The sequence below is a fragment of the Branchiostoma floridae genome, chromosome 4 (assembly GCF_000003815.2).
Source record: "Branchiostoma floridae strain S238N-H82 chromosome 4, Bfl_VNyyK, whole genome shotgun sequence".
In the NCBI taxonomy this organism is placed as follows: Eukaryota; Metazoa; Chordata; class Leptocardii; order Amphioxiformes; family Branchiostomatidae; genus Branchiostoma; species Branchiostoma floridae.
The window spans coordinates 21,914,745-21,934,763 of NC_049982.1; the positions used below are offsets into that span (position 1 = coordinate 21,914,745).

General features: G+C 38.6%; 1 protein-coding gene across 1 annotated transcript in view; it reads left to right on the top strand.

Annotated features, from left to right (window-relative positions):
- LOC118414134 (prominin-1-A-like) overlaps positions 1-20,019 on the top strand; it is a gene marked incomplete in the record, with an annotated part of 43,944 nt that overhangs the window by 2,526 nt on the left and 21,399 nt on the right. Inside the window, 3 exon segments of the mRNA XM_035817955.1 lie at positions 4,313-5,251; positions 19,394-19,452; positions 19,835-19,905. Of these exon segments, the coding sequence (XP_035673848.1) occupies positions 19,395-19,452; positions 19,835-19,905 (129 nt within the window).

Consider the following 20,019-nt stretch of genomic DNA (forward strand, 5'->3'; position numbering starts at 1 on the left):
TGTTGGGTAAATAGTCAAAAATTTATTTACCTCATCCCTAAGATAGCTATTTTCCATTCTTGTCAAAAGATGTAAATTCTAGTCCCTTTGCTCCCAGACACACAAATGAAAACAAAGGGCTGGAAGGAAAACATAAACATTCACTCCATAAAGCTGTGTTTTTCTGGTTACAAGGTTGGTCTTTCAGTTCAGCACTATTTTTGTTCTGGAGTGGCCTAATCACATTTTGATAGTTACCCAAACTAAACCATCAGGTCTTTGTGGGTGGAGCTATCAGTTCTTTTCACCTAATCCCCTTGATCCTTTTTCACTGTGAATCCCACCTTACATAAAGGATTAGCTGGTGCCCAAACAGCCTCAGCTTGATTAAACCCCAGGCGACAACAGCTGAAGTGACCAATTGGCGGACTTTTGTCACCCCAGGAGGGTGATGTATGACTGGGAGTTACAGCTGTCAATCATCCTGTTGTTGTTTCCCTTTATAGTGAGAAGGATTGTTTTTGTTGTCCTTTCTGACCTAACTTCGCCACAATGAAAACATGGTATTCTTTGACTACTATGGGTCAGACATGAACTGCAGTTGCTTGAATACTAATAACTAAGAGTAAGTTTTCCAAAATGTATTTGTAAAAACATAGAATATAAAAGAAAAGTGAGGATAAAATGCCAGAAAATTTAATAAGTATGTCCATTTATCTTGCATCGAATACAAACTTAGCAGCTGGGAAATGTAGGGGGATTTCATAAATGATTTGGGAGTAACGTTCCATACGTTTGACTTAAACATAGTTTTTAGTCTGTGTTCTGTGATATAAAGTGGCTATAGTCGGTAGTCAGTCATACATCTAGGCTGATATGTAAAAGAATGACAAATAAACTATATTTTTAGACCATATTGACACCTAAATCGACATCAAAACTTTTATCTGCTATTTATGGTTGTTTTGACAGTTTAAAATGCGTACCCAACTGACCATCCTAAACACCATTGATGTACTTTTACTGTTCTGCTGTGATTCACAGTAAGGCACCACGGGGACTAACAAAACTTGTCAAGTAAAACACAACATGGCTGAACTGCATACATCTTATCTTCTTGTTCTGTCCAAAGCTCACAGTCAACTCAGTCATTTGTAAAGAGAACTTGTACCAAGCTATGTAAGACTGAGAGTGAGAAAATAATGCCTAAATCTGCATGCTAATTGTAATCACGTACAAGATGAAGTATATGCGATAGCTGAACATTGGAAGTTATAGACACCATTAAATTCAAAGCAAGCTCGTAATATCATGTGCCATAACTCAAATTTTATTACCAACACTGTTAAAGTCAATACATTTGGCAAGTTTGTATTCTTGTCATGCACCAGGCATTGCTGTTATCATTAGGCTACACCAATCCAATACGAGCGATCGCTGTTGTTGTTTATATCCGGGGTATTGGACGGTTGTTGCCTACCAGGACGTCAGTAGATTGGATGAAAAACTGATATTCAAATTAGCGGCTCAAATTACTGGTTAATATGTAAATCAATCTTTTGCCAAACACCTGCTTTTTGCCTACCACTGCGTCACCGTGACATCATCGCGATCGCTCGTATTGGATGGTCCTCAGATTTATTTTAGAAATAATGATCAACATGAAAACAGAATCTGACAGTTATGTGCCTTTGTGTACCGGTACATGTGTCCACGGTCTAAGTGGTTTGTAGCAGACATGAGATGGAAAGGTCATGGGTTCAATTCCTAGCATTCCTGAGGACACCTTTGGACAGGCACTTCCAAAACTTCTCTACTCCAGCCAGTTGTAAAATTGGTACCTGACTTCAGTTGGGCCTTAGGGAGGTACATGTAAAGGCAGAGATTGGGTCTGCCAGTGGAGGGACAGGCTCTGCCTTCCAATACAATATATCATGGTCAAGACAATTGTGTATACAACTCACTACCCCCACCGCTTCAAAAAGCTGATGGCACCTGAAAGTTTATCGTTAAGTCTTTTACACATTGTTTTATTGAAGTTTTCCAACTGTAGTACAACACAAATTATTCTCACCTCGAATTTTCAGTCGCACTTCCGTCGACCTTCTTCAGGAGTGATGATTCAGTTACTCTGATCACGTGACTTAGAGACACGTGATTCGAGTAACGAATCATAAATGCCTGGCAGAGGATATTGGCCCCCGACCATTGTTTTATGGTAAAGTCAGCTTCAATTTTTCATCCACAAAATCTGTTTCCATCTTTTAGTCTCATCATCATCTTCTTTCTGCCCAATTTTACCTGAAAATTAGGCCACACCAATTTAATTTGTTGGTTCTCGGATTTCCCGAAAATTTGTCCCAAGAAAAATAATATTATAGGTTTTCCTATTGCAGACCTTTAAAAAACCCCATTCCAGGGGCACATTATGTTGATAAACCAATCTTATTTGCTTATTTGCAGTCACATGATCAAAACAGTGATATAAAATCAAAGGAAGAAATTTATCGGATAAATCATGCCATGAAAAGCTGAAAACTTGACTACTTATCTGTTTTTTTTTGTGTTATATAATTTCACAACAGACTTTTTGCATTTTTTTTTCTTTCTTTTTTTCGACCAACCACCCCAATATTGTTCTGAAAAAATCAGAGAACCAAGAAATTAAATTGGTGTGGCCTTGAGAAACAAGAAAATGAATTTTCTATGCCTTTTAATGTCATGTGTAGATGTTGGAAGGGGAGGAATTTCTCTGGGATCCTTTACAGTCTGAAGTGATTGATAAAGGGTTTACACTCTTGCCATTCAAGCTGGGATAACAAGGGTACGTCCATATGGCATGTGGCCACCTTATGTTACCTGCCAACTTGACACATTGCTGAGCATTTTCCTTTCCACACAGACAGAGATGTATTATCTAGACATTCTAGGATGCATTGCATTTTGCTCGATTTTGATGATAATGATTATGGTGTAACAAGCTATTAGTAAATGATCTAATACAGACAAGTGACTCTGAAGTTGCATTGTCAGTAAATATTTGTAAATTGTTGGTCACTTAACTTCTACATGGCCTGTTGTTATCCGGAAATTTATTGCTAACCATCATCAATTTTTTTTTTCATAGCACATTGTCTAATACCATATTACTACCATACGGTAGTACCCAAAAGTCATAACAGAGCATCCTGTTTTGTCAGAGTTTGCAGCCTACTTTGTGCTTCGCAACATGATAGTAGTCACCTTTTTGCTCCATTATCATTAATCAGTTGTTGTTTTTTTGTCAATTAAACATTGCGATATTCGAACCTACTCTAGCGTGTAATGGATGCACAAGACTCCTAAATATACTATTTTCAAGCCAGGATTCTTCCATGCAGACCCCCTATAAATATCAGAAATATTATATGTGAATAAGAGCCTGATTTCTGTATTTCAAATTGTTCAGAGGATATACAATGCTTTAGCATTTTATGCAAGGCATGAGTTTACTTAAGGGACTTAGGGAGGTTCCACTGTAAATGTTATTTCACACCAGTTCCATGTCCTGGCCCCTCCTTAGGCCATGTCAAAGTGGTACATTCCATCCAGCTGCCATGAATACCACGCTGAATATTCTGGACTGGTCCAATGCATTACTCGGGTTGTGGGCCAAAGCAAATGAGGGGCAATGCATGTTATTTATGACACCCTTGAGCACTGTATAAAGCATTTTGTTGCTGATTAACTTTTTGGGGCTGCTACCCATTTCGCTATGGTGAAGAGAAAGGTGGTAGATTCTGCAACATTTTGTGCAAGGTTTCACCAAGGTTGGACACCTTCACATGGTACCAGCATGCCACTGACTAGTGGTTGCCTCAGGCCAAACACACATTCACAGACATGCATGAATCAGTGTGCAAATTTGAGCTTGCATCACCATGTGTGTATTCAGACGGCCCTACCCTGGGGCATACCATTTTGTATCCTGAAAGGGGTGTATATGTTTTAAATAAACAGTAGCCCAAGATTTCAACTTTTTGTTTTGCCAATAAAATGTCAAGTTATCTTATTTTCATGTAAACAAATATACATAAAAATACATAGAGCAATTAGTTACAATTTTTAAAAATTCATTTGTGGGTAAAGAAAATTGTAATTTATACCAGCTACCCCTATTATATATAATGAATAGTCCCTTTATTGACCCCTTATGTGCCAACTCTCTTGAGAGATAGACTAGGTCAGTTGACTCCAGTCTGCTGCAGTGATACCCCATGCACATCAAAACAGGGGGACATCCCATGTAACACCTCTCCAATAATTTATGAACCTCTTGTTTCTTATGGTGCAGGAGCTATGGACAACAGTTAGGCGCTGTCTGTGTTCTACATAAGGAGTGTGCAAACCAGTCGACGTCCCTCCCACTCACACAGCCTGGGAAATGCCTGGGGGTGTTCTTGGGACAACAGTGGGACAGGAGTGATCTAATTCTATAGGAAGCCGAAGGCCGCGCTCAGCCGGTGACTGTGCCCACCTTGTAAAGAGGGAGGGAGACAACAAAGCTTTGACTGACAACACCACAACAACGTCAGCAGCCTTTTCCTCAGGAAGGGGAACGTACGCATGACACATCAGACTGACTGTTGAGGGAGGAGCTGGTTCGAGTACAGGTAGGGTGGATCTAGCTTCAGGGCCTGTTTTGAAACGGAGCCAGCCCCCTCTGCCTTGTTTTGGAAAAGGATTTCCTTTCCTAGTATTGTTGTGGATATCCTGTCCCGAAGTGTGAGCCATACGCAATCATCAGTGCTGAAGAATCGAGGAAATCTGTGAGATAATCGTTGTGAAGACTCCTGTGGAGAAGACTGAAAGGTTTGGGAGGGATCCAACCTTACAGGAGAGGTCAGTTCACAGGATTCCTGTCGCACAGGCTCTGACACACGTGTTGTGTTCTCAGCACTCCAGGGCCTGAACCTATCAACACTTCTGTACCTTTGGATTTAGAAAGGAAGGCCGCAGGGACGCAATCTAGCCATGTCTGTCAACAAGAGAACCTCCTTCAGAAACTTCTGTATCATTACAACCCTCTTACTTGGCCTTGCTGGGGCTCAAACAACCAACAACCCTGGGACTCAACAACAAACAACGCGGGACCCAAGCCTCTTGGATTTTGGGTCTCTTCCTGAAGGAGAGTATGTTACGACCACGGACTACTCGGCTGGAGGGTTGGATGGATACTACAAACTCATGAGTGGTTTTCTAGCGCTGATATCACCACGGGATGTCAAATATGGTAGGTGTTTCACTGCAATTTCTCTATTACTGAGTATTAGAACTGACGTTGCAGAAACGAATGCCTGCAACAATTCACATGAAACAAGTCAGGAGAGATATAATTAGTAACTACGTACAACATCTGCAAGCAATTTTCCTTAGGCTGGAGACAAGAATGAGTCATGGTTTTAAAAGAGGAAGCATATGTAGGTTTATGAGTTTGCAATTTTTGTATATCATTGCTGAAAAGGATGTATCCTGGACAGGTTGTTCCAATTTGGGAGGGGTCTTGGGTGTCCAAACACAGGTGTTATAAGTGTGCTGCTGTCAACAGTAAAACGCATGGTATTTTGTTTACCAACTATAGCAGTTTAGCACTGACAACACTTCATACAACAGAGCGGAGTTCCGAACCACACAAAATAATACAAATGACACAAATATTCTGGCAGAAGCCCGAGGGCGTGTTCTTAACCGTCCGCGCCATCTGTGGGGATGGGAATTGATTTTGTGCAACGGCTTGGCAGAATTATCCCGGCGACAGTTGTGAATTGCTAATCGACGGTGAGGTGGGGCAAAGAAAAGAAGTAAAACCAAGAGTGCCAAAACTGATCAATATTATGTATGAGCAATGTGAAATATGAGGTCGGGTCTGTTTTGGATGCCAGTCAGGTAGCGCAGGCGGCTCCTGGGGTCAGACCGCATTTTTTGCATGGTTGCTCGCCTGGACAGGCTGGGTCAATATTCAATAGCCATTCCCCTCATAGTTTCACATTAAAGCAAAGTTCGGGGATAAATTATATAGAGGGAAGGCCTCATCAGGCACACCGGGAAAGGTCATAATGAGACTGCTTCTCCCCAAGCAGATATTTCAGCCCTGGGCGAGGCGTCAAACCATCCACAGGTCATCTGTTTAAAGTAAATATGCTCTATAAATACGAGAAATTCTCTCAAGAAGATATAAGCACCTTGTTACACTCAAAACTGACTATGAAGGCTACTCAGAGGACTGTTAAAATGTAGTCTATGTGGACAGGTGGCCACTGTGCCAAGGGGAAGACTTATCTAAGGAATCACCAAAAAGTGGTCACATTGGCCAAGTAGACCTTTTATGAAAGTACATGTAGTTACTTGTACAGGTTTGACTACACTTTTTTCCATGTACATTTTAAGGACTGTATATGAGTAATGGCAAAGCGAGAAATGTGATTTTTCAATGTGCTCAGACCTCATCTGTAATATATGCACCATAGCGATGTGCCTCCAATGCAGTTGATTTGATTCACTGGATTTTAAAGTACCCCATGCATGCGCCTGTACAGCATGAAGGATGAGAAATGCGTAGATTGCAAGCTAACTATTCATCACATGTATTTGTCAGCGTTTTAGCATGTGTTCTGGTAACCTTGGTCACAGGTGGTAAAGGCATATACTTTATGCTGCTATCAATTACAACAGCAATCTATTTACATAATTCACAGTTGGCATTATCGTGTATGTATGGAGAAAATCTAATTTCTATCGGTCTCATCAACTAGTATCAGGGCAGAATCACCAACTTTTGACGTCTTAATTAATCACATATTTTTCACAGTTGAAAGAAAACTGTCTACCTCATTGATAAGAAAGAAATTGACCGTGTAAATTTACATCTGTATTGTCATTCAGATCATTATGTCATCCTAATGGATTTTGGATCTAAAACTTGCAGGTGTATTCATATCTTTCCTGAATTGTTTGGATTTGAGAATTGTGTAGTATTGTAAAAGGCTTGTTTGGAGTTGCTATTCTACAGCTTTCTGCACAGAATGAACGTCAGAAAGTGTTTTTCCCCTTTTCTCAACTTGGTCAAAATGATTTGATTTTGATTGAAGGTAAAATCACAATGATTGCATTTTTTCACAGTAAGAAAGAACGTCAGCCACATCAGAGATGTTAAACTTCACCCCCTCGGATAGCAAGTTGTCTCCTGAAGAACATATACAGCAACAGCACTGCACAAACTGATACATACACACACAAGGTGACAAACGCACAGCTTAGGCAAAAATAATTCTTCACTCCCTTGGGGTGAAGTTATAATCACAGATGCTACAAATCTAAACCTCTTTGTGCTGATGTTTGCACAGTTCAAAGGAAACAGTCAACGAAAATTTATTTCCTCACAAACCTCTCATTCATAGTGACCCCAGAGAACCACCTTGGAGAAGGGCCAGCTTCTGGTTCCTATGGTAGATTATTTCCTGGTCAGTGATTCTCCATCTTTGGTTGATGGTGTCATGGTTATTCTTGTGTTCTGTTTCTGAAGTGTTGATTCTATCAAGAAGGTTTCAAACCTTTTTGATTCAATGAACGGAGGAAAGAAGAGAGACAGTCTTACATTTCGTAGAAATAGGAACATGGAGAAGCTTTTCTGAAGCATGAAAGATCGGTGAAAATATAGAAATTTGTTGTTATAAAGAATTTAGAAATAGGAACATGGAAAAGCTTTTCTGAAGCGTGAAAGATCGGTGAAAATATAGAAATTTGTTGTTATAAAGAATTTAGAAATAGGAACATGGAAAAGCTTTTCTGAAGCATGAAAGATCGGTGAAAATATAGAAATTTGTTGTTATAAAGAATTTAGAAATAGGAACATGGAAAAGCTTTTCTGAAACATGAAAGATCGGTGAAAATATAGAAATTTGTTGTGATAAAGAATCTTTCTTCAATCTTTCTAATTAAAGTTGCCATTGTGATATATATACACTTAAAATTAGTAGTCTTTCTGCCATGGGACAATTTTATTTCACAAATGAAAAACAAATATTTCAGCTTTGCTTGGAGTTTGACAAATGTTCGAATGTTTTTGTAGCATCTAGACTAAAACCAACTGCCTATATGCCTCACCTATCCTTGTGAAAGCATCCCAAATATTCCTAATGTGACCAGGTGTCTGATTAGCTTCCACCTGAGTCAAACCCAGATAAAAGGCTGTTACCTGATACCACCCACGGGACTGAGCAGATATAAATCACTCTCTTACTGTCCATGACAGTTTGGGATGGCCTGGGGTCTCCCTACTGGGTAACATCACTGTTGGTACTGGCCAATCTCTCTCCATTCTACATCTACAGACTATCTCAAAAATCAATTAAAAGAGAAGCCCTTCATAATCAATAATTGAATAATCTAAAATCTTGAAGTTCAAGGCAGTACCCCTGGGGAACTAGAGGTACTTTAGAATTGTACAAATGTAAATAAGCTAGAAATAGTTCATAATAAGGTAAGAATTTTGCTTCATATTATAATACATGTATAAACGTAAAACTCAAGAAGTGCAGTTATCAAAGAAAGGTCAAAAATGAAAAAAATGATATAAAATTGCTTATCAAGTTACAAATATTAAAAGAGTCATCAAATGTCTTTTCCCCACAAATTCTAAATACATGTAGCTCTCATAGGACAAAATGTAATACTATATCATTCTGTGCAGACCATTTTCAGCCCATCAAGAATTGAACGAGGATGCCATTTGGTGGGATTTATTCAGTTGATGGAGCAATTTTTCACTTGCTGATGATTTGAAAATGTTGATAATCTGATAAACCCTGAATCCATCTGTGATGGTGATTGTCCTCCTTGACAAAAATGAAAACAGATTGGGTATGAACACACAATGCCATGTAATATGGAGCTTATGTCTGTATGAGTATTTTCCAGATGAAAGATTGCTCCCCAGGTTTTCAGGTAATCTTTCATTCAGGGATTCACATTTGTTGATCGCCTGAAGCTACCTGAATTTCAAAATCGCCGGAGGGTTGAGCTTATCTCAACATTTCCCCTGAAATATCGATCCTGCTGCAAACATCAAGCAATCTCAAAAAATCGCACAATGATCAAGAGGACTCCGGCTGTATTAGACCTACTGCCTAAAATGTCCTATCGAGCTCACAGGTTCCTTTATGGTAATCATTTTCATGCTGCGTGATGCTGACTTAATAACTTGTTGCCTTGGCCTTTTCATGATGCCGAGGCTGAAAGACAAATGTCAGGGTCTATGATTACAGGAAAGTATGTTAGAATCCTGTGCAAGTTTTTCTAACGTACCCTCTCCCTGACAATATTGACATTGCGAGGAAGATTTATTGGACGCTCCTCAGATACAGACGTCCACTGAAAAAAGTCCAAATACGCCAAAATGCCTGTCTGGTGGAAAGGCTACCCCCCATCCCTGCTGACAGTGACCTCATATGGAAGTATGGTGTTCAGGGTTTGAAAATTGGTTTCAAATTCCAGCACAGGGGACTTGTAATAATCCAGCTGTCCATTCGCAAAAGGGTTGTCCAATCGATATATGCGTATTTGGGGTGGGTTAAATCGGACGACGCCGTCACAACGGAGAAAGGTGAAATATATGGTTGTAGATCGAGGACAATGAGAGTGTTCTCTGGCAATTTGACGCCAGAAGATTACGGGTTTGCCGCTCTTGCGAGGAGAACGTAGACGGATTGGTCTTCAATACATCGTGACAAGAAGATGAGATGATACCGGCTCAAGTACTGTGGTCGATACACACTCGTACCGGCTGTAGTCACAAAGAGGAAATAGAAGGGAAAGTGAGAGACGTCTTGCATCCAATCTGATGCAGAGCTTTTAAGGAGATGAACAATAAGTAGGGCACAGAGTCACCATTAAATATGGTATTGCCTTTCCTATTAAGTATCTCCATCAGTGTGCGGCTATCTATCAGTGTCAGCATGGGGAGGTAATATAAGGCACAGAGATGTAGCAGATAACTATAAGTATAAGTGTGCATCTGGGGTCAGAAGGTCTGGAGTTTTCCCTTGTAAGGGATGTGCAGTTTCAAGCTTGCATGCAATACTAATAGGTAACCATTACCTAATGGTAAAATAAGGGTGTTTTGAGACTGGAACAAACCACTCACAGTTTTGGGGAGGTCTAGACTTACAATTTAGTAAATATATGTACAGGAGAAAATTGATGATGATATGTGCCCCTATTTTACATATACTGTGTTATAGAAATTATAGCTTTTACATCTATAATGTTATAGTATGCCAAATTTGAACTTAGCGCTTTCTCAATATTTATCGTACCTTTACTTGGCTTAATTTATGAGTTCACATAAACTCTAGAAGCAGAAAAACTGTATATGGAATTTTATCAAGTGGATGTGAACAGTAAGTTAAGACTGTTACAAACACCAGCCCTCCTTGGAAGATGTGCATCAGACTATCTTGTGACTCACATCTGGGACAACTTTGAACTCAATAAAGCCAGCAGGAAATTAGCTTGTGAAAGAAGAAGCTCAGGTTCAATTTGTAGGGAAATGAACACAAAGTAGATTTACAAAGTCCATGTCTGTAAAAAAAAATTACTGCCACGTGTATACCCTAAATGCTGCTTTGACACAAATGTTATCCTTTCATTATATTTCAGCCATACCATAGGTATGGTGAAATATATTGTTATATTTCAGCCATACCATAGGTATGGTGAAATATATTGTATTCGTAATGTTTCTTTCTTTCTTTCTTTCTCCTGTCAAATCTTCAAATCGAATCAAATCCGCCATTTTTTAACCGATTGACTTGAAATTTGGCACAAAGGTAGAGTAAGCCAATATCCTCAGGTGTTTTTTTCATTTTTTTCATATCTGCCTTTAAAATGATTTTATTGAGGATATTGTCAATTTTGATGTATATTTCGGGCTCCTGTACCCTGGTATTACAGCCGAATGACATGAAATTTGATACAGAGGTGCCTTGATCATATGCTCACCTAGATTCAATAACAGTTTTGGCATACGGTACAACAAAATGCTTAATTTTGCGATTTTTGGCCATTTTTTTGACCAAAAAAGGACATTTTTGGCCCCTGTAGCCTCGTTTTACAACCAAATGATCTGAAATTTGGTATAAAAGTGCTCTTCAATTATGTGCACATAAATTCAATAAAAGTTTTCCCATACGGTACGACAAAATGCTTAATTTTGCGACTTTTTGACCAAAAAAGGACATTTTTGGCTCCTGTAGCCTCGTTTTACAACCAAATGATCTGAAATTTGGTATAAAAGTGCCCTTCAATTATGTGCACATAAATTCAATAAAAGTTTTCCCATACGGTACAACAAAATACTTAATTTTGCGATTTTATGGCCATTTTTTTACCAAAAAAGGACATTTTTGGCTCCTGTAGCCTCGTTTTACAACCAAATGATCTGAAATTTGGTATAAAAGTGCCCTTCAATTATGTGCACATAAATTCAATAAAAGTTTTCCCATACGGTACAACAAATGCTTAATTTTGCGATTTTATGGCCACTTTTTGACAAAATTTTGACATTTTTGGCTCCTGTTCCCTCGATTTACAACCTAATGACCTGTAAATTGGTAAAGGGGTGCTCTAGATATTTATTCAAATGACCCATGTATATTTTTTGGCATGGACCACTTTAAAATGATATATTTGGGGGTTTTTTGGTCATTTTTGAATGGCCAAAGGGGTCAACGACCTCAAGGCCTATTGTTGCATGAGGGAGATGGCTGAAATATGCTGTATTTGCTCTCAAGCAAATGTCGGCCTTTCTAGTATTCGTAATGTTTCTTTCTTTCTTTCTTTCTCCTGTCAAATCTTCAAATCGAATCAACTCCGCCGTTTTTAAACCGATTGACTTGAAATTTGGCACAAAGGTAGAGTAAGCTAATACCCTAAGGTGTTTTTTCCATTTTTTTCATATCTGCCTTCAAAATGATTTTATTGAGTTTTTTGTCAATTTTTATGTATATTTCGGGCTCCTGTGCCCTGGTATTACAGCCGAATGACATGAAATTTGGTACAGAGGTGCCCTGATCATATGCCCTCCCAGATTTAATAACAGTTTTGGCATACGGTAGAACAAAATGCTTAATTTTGCGATTTTGGGCCATTTTTTGACAAAAAAAGCACATTTTTGCCTCCTGTACCCTCGTTTTACAACCAAATGACCTGAAATTTGGTATAAAAGTGCCCTTCAATTATGTGTGCACGACTTCAATAACAGTTTTTCCATACAGTACAACGTAATGCTAAATATTGCGATTTTATGGCCGTTTTTGGACAAAAATTGGACATTTTTGGCTCCTGTTCCCTTGTTTTACAACCAAATGACCCGAAATTTGGTTTAGCGGTGCTCTAGATATTTATCCAAATGACCCATGTATAATTTTTGGCATGGAACACTTTAAAATGATATATTTGGGATTTTTTGGGGTCATTTTCCAATGGCCAACGACCTCAAGGCCTATTGTTGCATTATGGCTGAAATATGCTGTATTTGCTCTCAAGCAAATGTCGGCCTTTCTAGTTCCTAGTTGGGTTTCTAAATTGAATGACTCAATGAGTAACGATATTGGTCTTACATCGCCTTTTCATTCCTTCTAGAAAGTGTACAAATGGAACACTACTACTATTCAGTAGAACTACCTGTTTTTCCAGTCTACTGGACTATCATTGGCAACATTCATTATTAAAAAGATATAGCACCTCTGATGGCTTTTGTGTGCTTCAATCTTTTGTTTCTCCTTTCACAGTGGTTTGAAACTGCAATATAGAACATGTATTTTGCAGTTTGAACCACCCTGGTTGACTTCGTATCCCTTAATACCCTGTTTATTTAGCATGGATATTGGTTACCCAGTGAATAAAGGTCAACTGGCGCTATATTATATACCTTGGATTGGCTTCAGACCAAAAAGCATCTAGTCGATAATAACTTGCACAATAAACCTTGTTTCTTGTCTAATGGACTCAGCTCATAACATATTCCAGTTTAGGACCGGTCTTGGCACCGTGGTTGACTGACACATAGATGTAAACACAGTTTGATGATCATAGTCAAGTTTATCACCAAGCACTGTGTGGGCCCTCACATGCCAGAGTCAGGGCGTGGTGTCTCTTTGAGAACTGTTGGCTGCTTGCTGTAAAGTTTCCTAACTCAGGAAACTGTTCAGACTGTTGGTAAAGGCCACGTCCAAGATTAAGCAAACTGTGAAGAAGGTGTGGGTGGAAAGTTGGGAACCATATGAGGCTCTTCTTGTTGCTGATGCTAGAAAGGTCATATATCTGTGGTATACATTATAATTTATAGTATAAACCATCTGGCATCATGAAGGCATGGCTAAGACTAGTAAGAGGCTGCATTTTAATTGTCATATCGGTAGATTGCGGGCTCCCTTCCAGTACCTACAGTTTTCACTTGTGACTCACAGGCAACTTGTGTGTGATCCAAATATTTTTTCTTGTCAACAGCGAAATTGTTGAAGATATCTTTTTTCTATTTTGTCACTTTTTAAAGTTTAAAAACTCTTTTTGCTAGAGATATACATGGACATGTAAGTGGCATTCACTCTGCACATATTTAACCTGGTGTTCCCTGTCCTGGAATCTGATCTCTTCTGTTTTGTGTCTGTACAGCTTGCAACCCTTCTTTTTCCCTTGACCCTTTTCATGACCCGAAAGGATACCTAACACCAACAATAGACTCCACAATTTTCCACCAGACAACAACCAGAAACTCTGTGAAGACGCACTTTCATTTACCACCTGCCCTTTCTGGTACTGCCTGTGACATTCAGCCTTTAGGTGGCCTTTTTAATCACTGGCAAGGACGACATACATGTAGTAACCAATAGGGTTGACCTTTTTATATAGGGGTACATGAAATTCAACCCTGGGTTCTAATGGAAGTTCCTCCCAGCTGCCTTCAGCCAGACTAATTTGATTTCTGGTGTGACAGACAATGTTTCATCCTTACATGCATGTAGGGTGACAGCCTGATGAAATATGTCATGATGCATGAATATTGTTTTCTGGAATGAAATGACTTTAGCAAGGTCAGAGAGAGAATGCACCATGGATTGGTACCGGGTAATGGTAGGGGAAAGTGACAAAGACACAATTTTTTTCTAATCAATCGCCATGTGCAAATTTTTTGTACTTAGTCAGTCTCACTTAGCCCAAAGATGTAAATCCTTGTTTGAAAACATAAAATTGAAGCATCCCCTCAAAGAAGTGGAACAGCCTTCTGAATACCCTCAGGGGCATCCTTAAGTGTACAAGCCCAGCTGGAACTAAGCTTGAGTAGGGGGTAATGTTACCTGATGGATGTTTAGCACTGACAGCTTCACTGCAAGTGTTTGTTTACCTGGGCTTGATTGTGAGAGAGGTAAATCAACACTTTAGGGGTAGAGGTCAGGAGAGTTTGCTATCCAAATATACATGTACATGGTAAGAATAAAGGTTATTCTAAGAAAACCTCTAAGGGGGACCAAGAAATTTCTGTTAGTAATGTTACCCTTATTACCTTTGCCAGAATGGCTCAGGTTATGTTTGCTTTTGATTTATTATTATACCTGTAGTAGCAGGTTATATGGTCAAGTCTATTAAATAAATTCAGCAAATTGCTGGAATTTGTACCATGCCCAATTTTCATACAAGAAATACATTAACTTTGAGTGCATTGGAGAGTTTAGAATGAACAGTTTTGTGTTATTCAAAAAAGATGGCATTTAAAGCACAAACAAGTGATGACCTTCAGGAAACCAGGTGTAGCAGTGGGGAAGAGACAATAATGAATCATGCCTACATACTCACTCAGTCAATGTCACTGCAGGAGACATAGCTGAATCTAACAATTTTGCAGTTGAGGTAACAGAGGACCCCACCCAGTATCAACCCACACAACTATGCAAAACATAAGATTCAAACGAAAAATACTTTGACTTTGGTATGGTCACTGTAAAGTACATACAACAGAATAGAAATATGTGCAGAGATAAGAATAGATGGATGGTTCAGTAAAATTTAAATTTTATTGGAGGAATGTTAATGGAGAATACTGCTGTTCAAGCAGAGCCTATAAAGTTTAATGCCAATATATAATAGCAATCTTAAGAACAAACTGGTTTCTGTATGCATTTGTTAGAACAATGTTAAAATGTTATTTGCTCACCTATATGTATATGTTATTTCTTGTCTGTATTTTTGTCTGTGTTTGACAGTTATAACGTTAGTTCACCTTTATCCGTACTGTAACCTTTATCCATTGTGTTGCTAAACAGGGTATCCTGGGATATCAAGTCGATGGACGGTAGTTTCAAATTGTGATATTTTCAAAATATTGCAGTTTGACACCACCATCTGTTGACTTTCTATCCCTAGATATATTGTGTTAAAAAAGAACGGATAAAGGTTACACTACGGATAAGGGCACTGACTAGCGTTATATTTTCTATATGTTAATTTTTTTTCTGACACACAGCCACACAGAGAAACACGCCCAAAATACAACCTTGTTGGCAAAGGTCATCACAATGTCCTTATTTGCCCCCAACCAATATGTTTCAGTGACATTCGGTCATAATTGCCCTAAAGATGACAGAACACGTCAAATTATGATCCTGTATAGATAAGCAACTCTTCCATTTCTATCTCCACAGAGAGCTCCTGTAATCATGAGCTCCACTGAGCCCACTGCTCCTCTTTAGTCAACCCCCAATAGCAGTCTGTAATATTCATGAGATTCCATTCGTGACAACCTTTTGAAAAGTAAGGTTGTTGCCTCCACATGAGGGTTGTTTTCCTCACGTTTTCCTCTGATCCAAGGTAATGTTAATATGCCCTGACAGGCCATGAAAAATTTAGAATGTTCTGGTGCTCAAATGGTTCATTTGGTAGATCATAACACAACCCAATGAATAGATATTCATCTAAATGTCATACCCCAACCCCAGGTTCCACACATCGCAACAGCTGTGTCGATTGTATATTTAGCAAAATATAACAGAGAAGATTATTTTGCGTATGGCTGGTTGAACTTGAAGGTTATAATTATTGTATATTATCTCTGAGAGGTGTTGTTTTGACTCAGTGTCATCTTGCAAATTTTGAAATTTTATCATGTTTCTGATATTTTAATGATGATTACATGTACTGGAATTGAACCACATATGACATAAATATTAACTATCAAGTTTTACAGGTACACTTACATTTTGTTCATTGTACTAGTTACTAAACTCACTTACATAAAATACAGATGAGAATACAGTACTGTTCCTCGTGATTATTTCTTACTGTTATAAGAAATGACAGAATTCTTATATATAAAGGAAGACTCTAACTTTCAACTGGCCATTGAACTAGTTGCCAGCCTCTGCCAGGTAATTTTGCTGTCCTTGAGAACTTGCCATATCCGCAGGTGTAATAAATTAGGCAATGTGGGGGTTAATACAGGTCATTCTTTGTAACATGGTCCATGGATATTACACCTTAATTATGGTGTCAGGTGGAGCTCCGTCACATGCATCAGCCGACAGGTTTACGATGGCAAATTGAGGACATTCTTGGGGCACATGTGGAAGGCAATTTTAAACTGTCATGTAATGGAAAATTTTGTCAAACTCAAAGCTCCTAATAAATATATGGTCTATTCTCTCCCAGCCAAAATCCAAGTACAAAAATCATTATAATGATTATGATAAAGGTAGTAATTGCATCTTTACAAGGATATTGGACTTGGTGCTCCATACCCATCAGGTACAGGGATATGTACATTTGTATAGTCACCGATCAAAAAATTATAATTTTTATACTTGAGTGTACTCAGGTTCTACATGTATTCAGGTTCATTGCAAAATATTTGTGGAAAGTTTTTTTACAAGTGAAAGTCTGTCAAGACTGATATTATAGTACCATATAGTGATATTATTCTTACACTATCTGGGTACTTCTGCTCTTAAGATATGATAAAGCTGAACAACCCAGAGGGTTTAATCCTTCTCCATCAGTCTAATGGAACTCCATAATCCCCAAGATTAACTTTATCAACAACAATCCTTCTTGTGCTGGTAATCTTGTCGGCTTCATACCAATGCATGTGAAACCTAAACCTTGATGCATCTTATTCAGAACATAGTTGCGTAATAGAAAACAATTCAAGAAAAATTGTGATGTGGCAGGCTTCTCCTGTACATCTACTTTGAATTTGCTGTACTTGGCCACGTTCCCCAATGTGCAGCCAACATGTTAGGGGACTGGTATCATGTGGACGTTCCTTAATGAATGGTGATGTTTCTTCACTAACTAATGGACTCCTCCTAGAGGCAAACTGTTAGGACACCATTTGTGCCCATTACTGCAAATGGCTCAAGCAGCTAACATGGTGGTAAGATGTCCATTTATTGGCTGGAATGGCTGAATTTCGACCTGCCCATTCAAGGTGGCTTCCAGAAGGAAAAAGGGGATATGTTGTTGTTATGAGTTTGTTTCAATAATTCTTATGAAGTATTTGAGCTAGGAATTTCCCGAAATATTGCATGCCCTTGAGGAAATGTGTGGATTTTGAATGATTTATCATTCAACAGTTACTGTTTTTGTAGCAAGTTCTATCAGTATCATGAGGACTTGGCAGAAAATACAATGCTACATTGTAGCTTACTCACTGTGTAATTCTACCATAACTAAAAATATATTCGTATTCATGAAAAGTTTCTGAAATAAATTTGTCTTGCAAGCTATTCGTCCGCAATTCTATTCTATATCTTCTAAATTTCAACATTCTCGTGTAGCCGCCCAAAGCCAACAAAATCTGGATATAACTGCTGCGCTATTGATTTTATCATTGGCGACGGTCGCACAGAGGAAAATCAAAATTTCCCAGTCAGAGAGCAGGCTCCATACCATAGACCATAGCCCATAAAGCTGCAAAAAATCCTGCCGTGGATTTCATATCCGTGACCCGCTCGATAATAATTCTCTCTGGATGGATCAATATCGACGTCCTTGGTCCAGTCATTACCATAAAAAGGTCCCCAGATGGTATAACATTGTCAGCAGCCATTTGTTTTTCTTTGTCTTTTGGGAAACCTTCTTCAAAAGCTTTCTTTGATGTAAAGTTGAAACACAGTCCCCCATGTATTTGATCTAAGTAGGCACAACAATACAGTAGTTCTCCCATTGGCTTCATGAATCTGACCCTTGGAGACTATGAAAGGGTCTTGGTTTTACGATCAATGTAGTTCATTTTCGTAGCTGAAGGAATGTCGGAGCAGAGGTTGCAGAAATGCAATCACCTGCTAGCGTAGGAAATTAGGCAGTAAAAAAAGGTGCATATAACTTTCGGACGGAAAATTGGAACATATCAAAGGCATCTACCACTATGTTGTAAATAGTGATTCTTTAGAGGTTCAGAAACTCATAACTTGCATCAGCTGTTCAGGAGGTTGATGAAAATGATGACTCAGTATGCACAGTAAGTCAGAGTCATAATTTGATATTTTAACTCTGTTATCACGACATTTTTCACGCCACCCCATCAAATTGAAGCTGCAGAGTCAGCACGTATTGGTGTTGATGTATTTCAGTGTCACATTCAAGGTCGTATGGAAAGCGCAATGTTGCGAAATGAGGTAAAGAGTGCAGCTGATTTATTCCGACGTTGCTACCTGTGAAATAGAATTGGATTGGAAACTTTGATGGAGGCAGGAGTGATGCATGACAGTGACATTCACTTGGCAGGTAGCATGTATTAGTTCCTTGTGGATAAGGGACAGCTCATATATTTTTGTAGGGACTTATTTTTGTGGTACAAGAGGAGACGATGTTTTTGCAGTGTTTTAAGTTTGCATTTGATACAGATCTGTTGTACAGCAATACAATGCAAGCACATATTCATAACATCCCTTCAAGACAAAAAATTAAACGTATCCTACAGGCCAAATATTACCTTTTCTGCACTGCCACTAGCAATACTTACCCCACGTTCCATGCTGTAAAACACAGACTACATGTAGCAAGTTCCCACTTAATGTATTGTAGATGATTGTACAAGTATAGTGATTGGCCATGTACCAAGCTTTTTCTTTTTTTTTTACAATAAAAATTTTAAACAAGAATATTCGTAAATTATTGTCAATCCACAAAGAGGTCAGAGCAAAAACTGAAGTAAAACCACTGAAGATTTTAAGATTTATTGAACTATTAGATGTACTTAATTGGAATAGGGTGATTTATTTTACATGATACACATATGTATTACCTAATATGTTGTAGATTGATGTAACAAACTATGGGGATATGTGACTTATGTTTGTGTTTTTTTGTCTTCTGTTCTGTTCAGAATGGATCGAGCTGGCTATGCAAGGCCAAGCACAGGAGATTTACAAGGAACCGACCAAAGTAAGTTATCTATTGCATCTTTTACCTTACCAACCGAAAGATCAAATCAGTGATGCTTTTCCAATTAGACAGAGGCAGTTCATTTCTGCATTGGCATAATCTAGATGTCCAAATTACATGTGATTCAGAACTACTTTGAATGTATTGTGTGTACATGCATTTCCATATTCTATTTCAGACAACGTTTTACGACAATGTATATAAAAATACATGTATCAAAATTACTGTTAAACCAGTAACATCTTCATTCAGGACTTAATATTTTTAAAACTAAATAGCTTTAAGTATGAAGGATTATTTGCTTAGAAATACAATACATGGAGGTAAATGCCTTGTGATATTCACAAGCTTCATGGAGAGTATATTTTCTGCCCTCCCCCAGATTGTGCTGTACAGTCTTGGCTGGGCCATCTGTGCTGTCATCGGATCCTGTTCATCATCATCATGCCCATCGTGGGCTGTGCTTCTGCTGCTCCGCTCTGCGGGAACTGTGCGGGAAGATCACAGCGTGCGAGACAATATGTCTCAAGAGGAGGTTTCGAGTCTCTCTTTGGTCACCATATGATT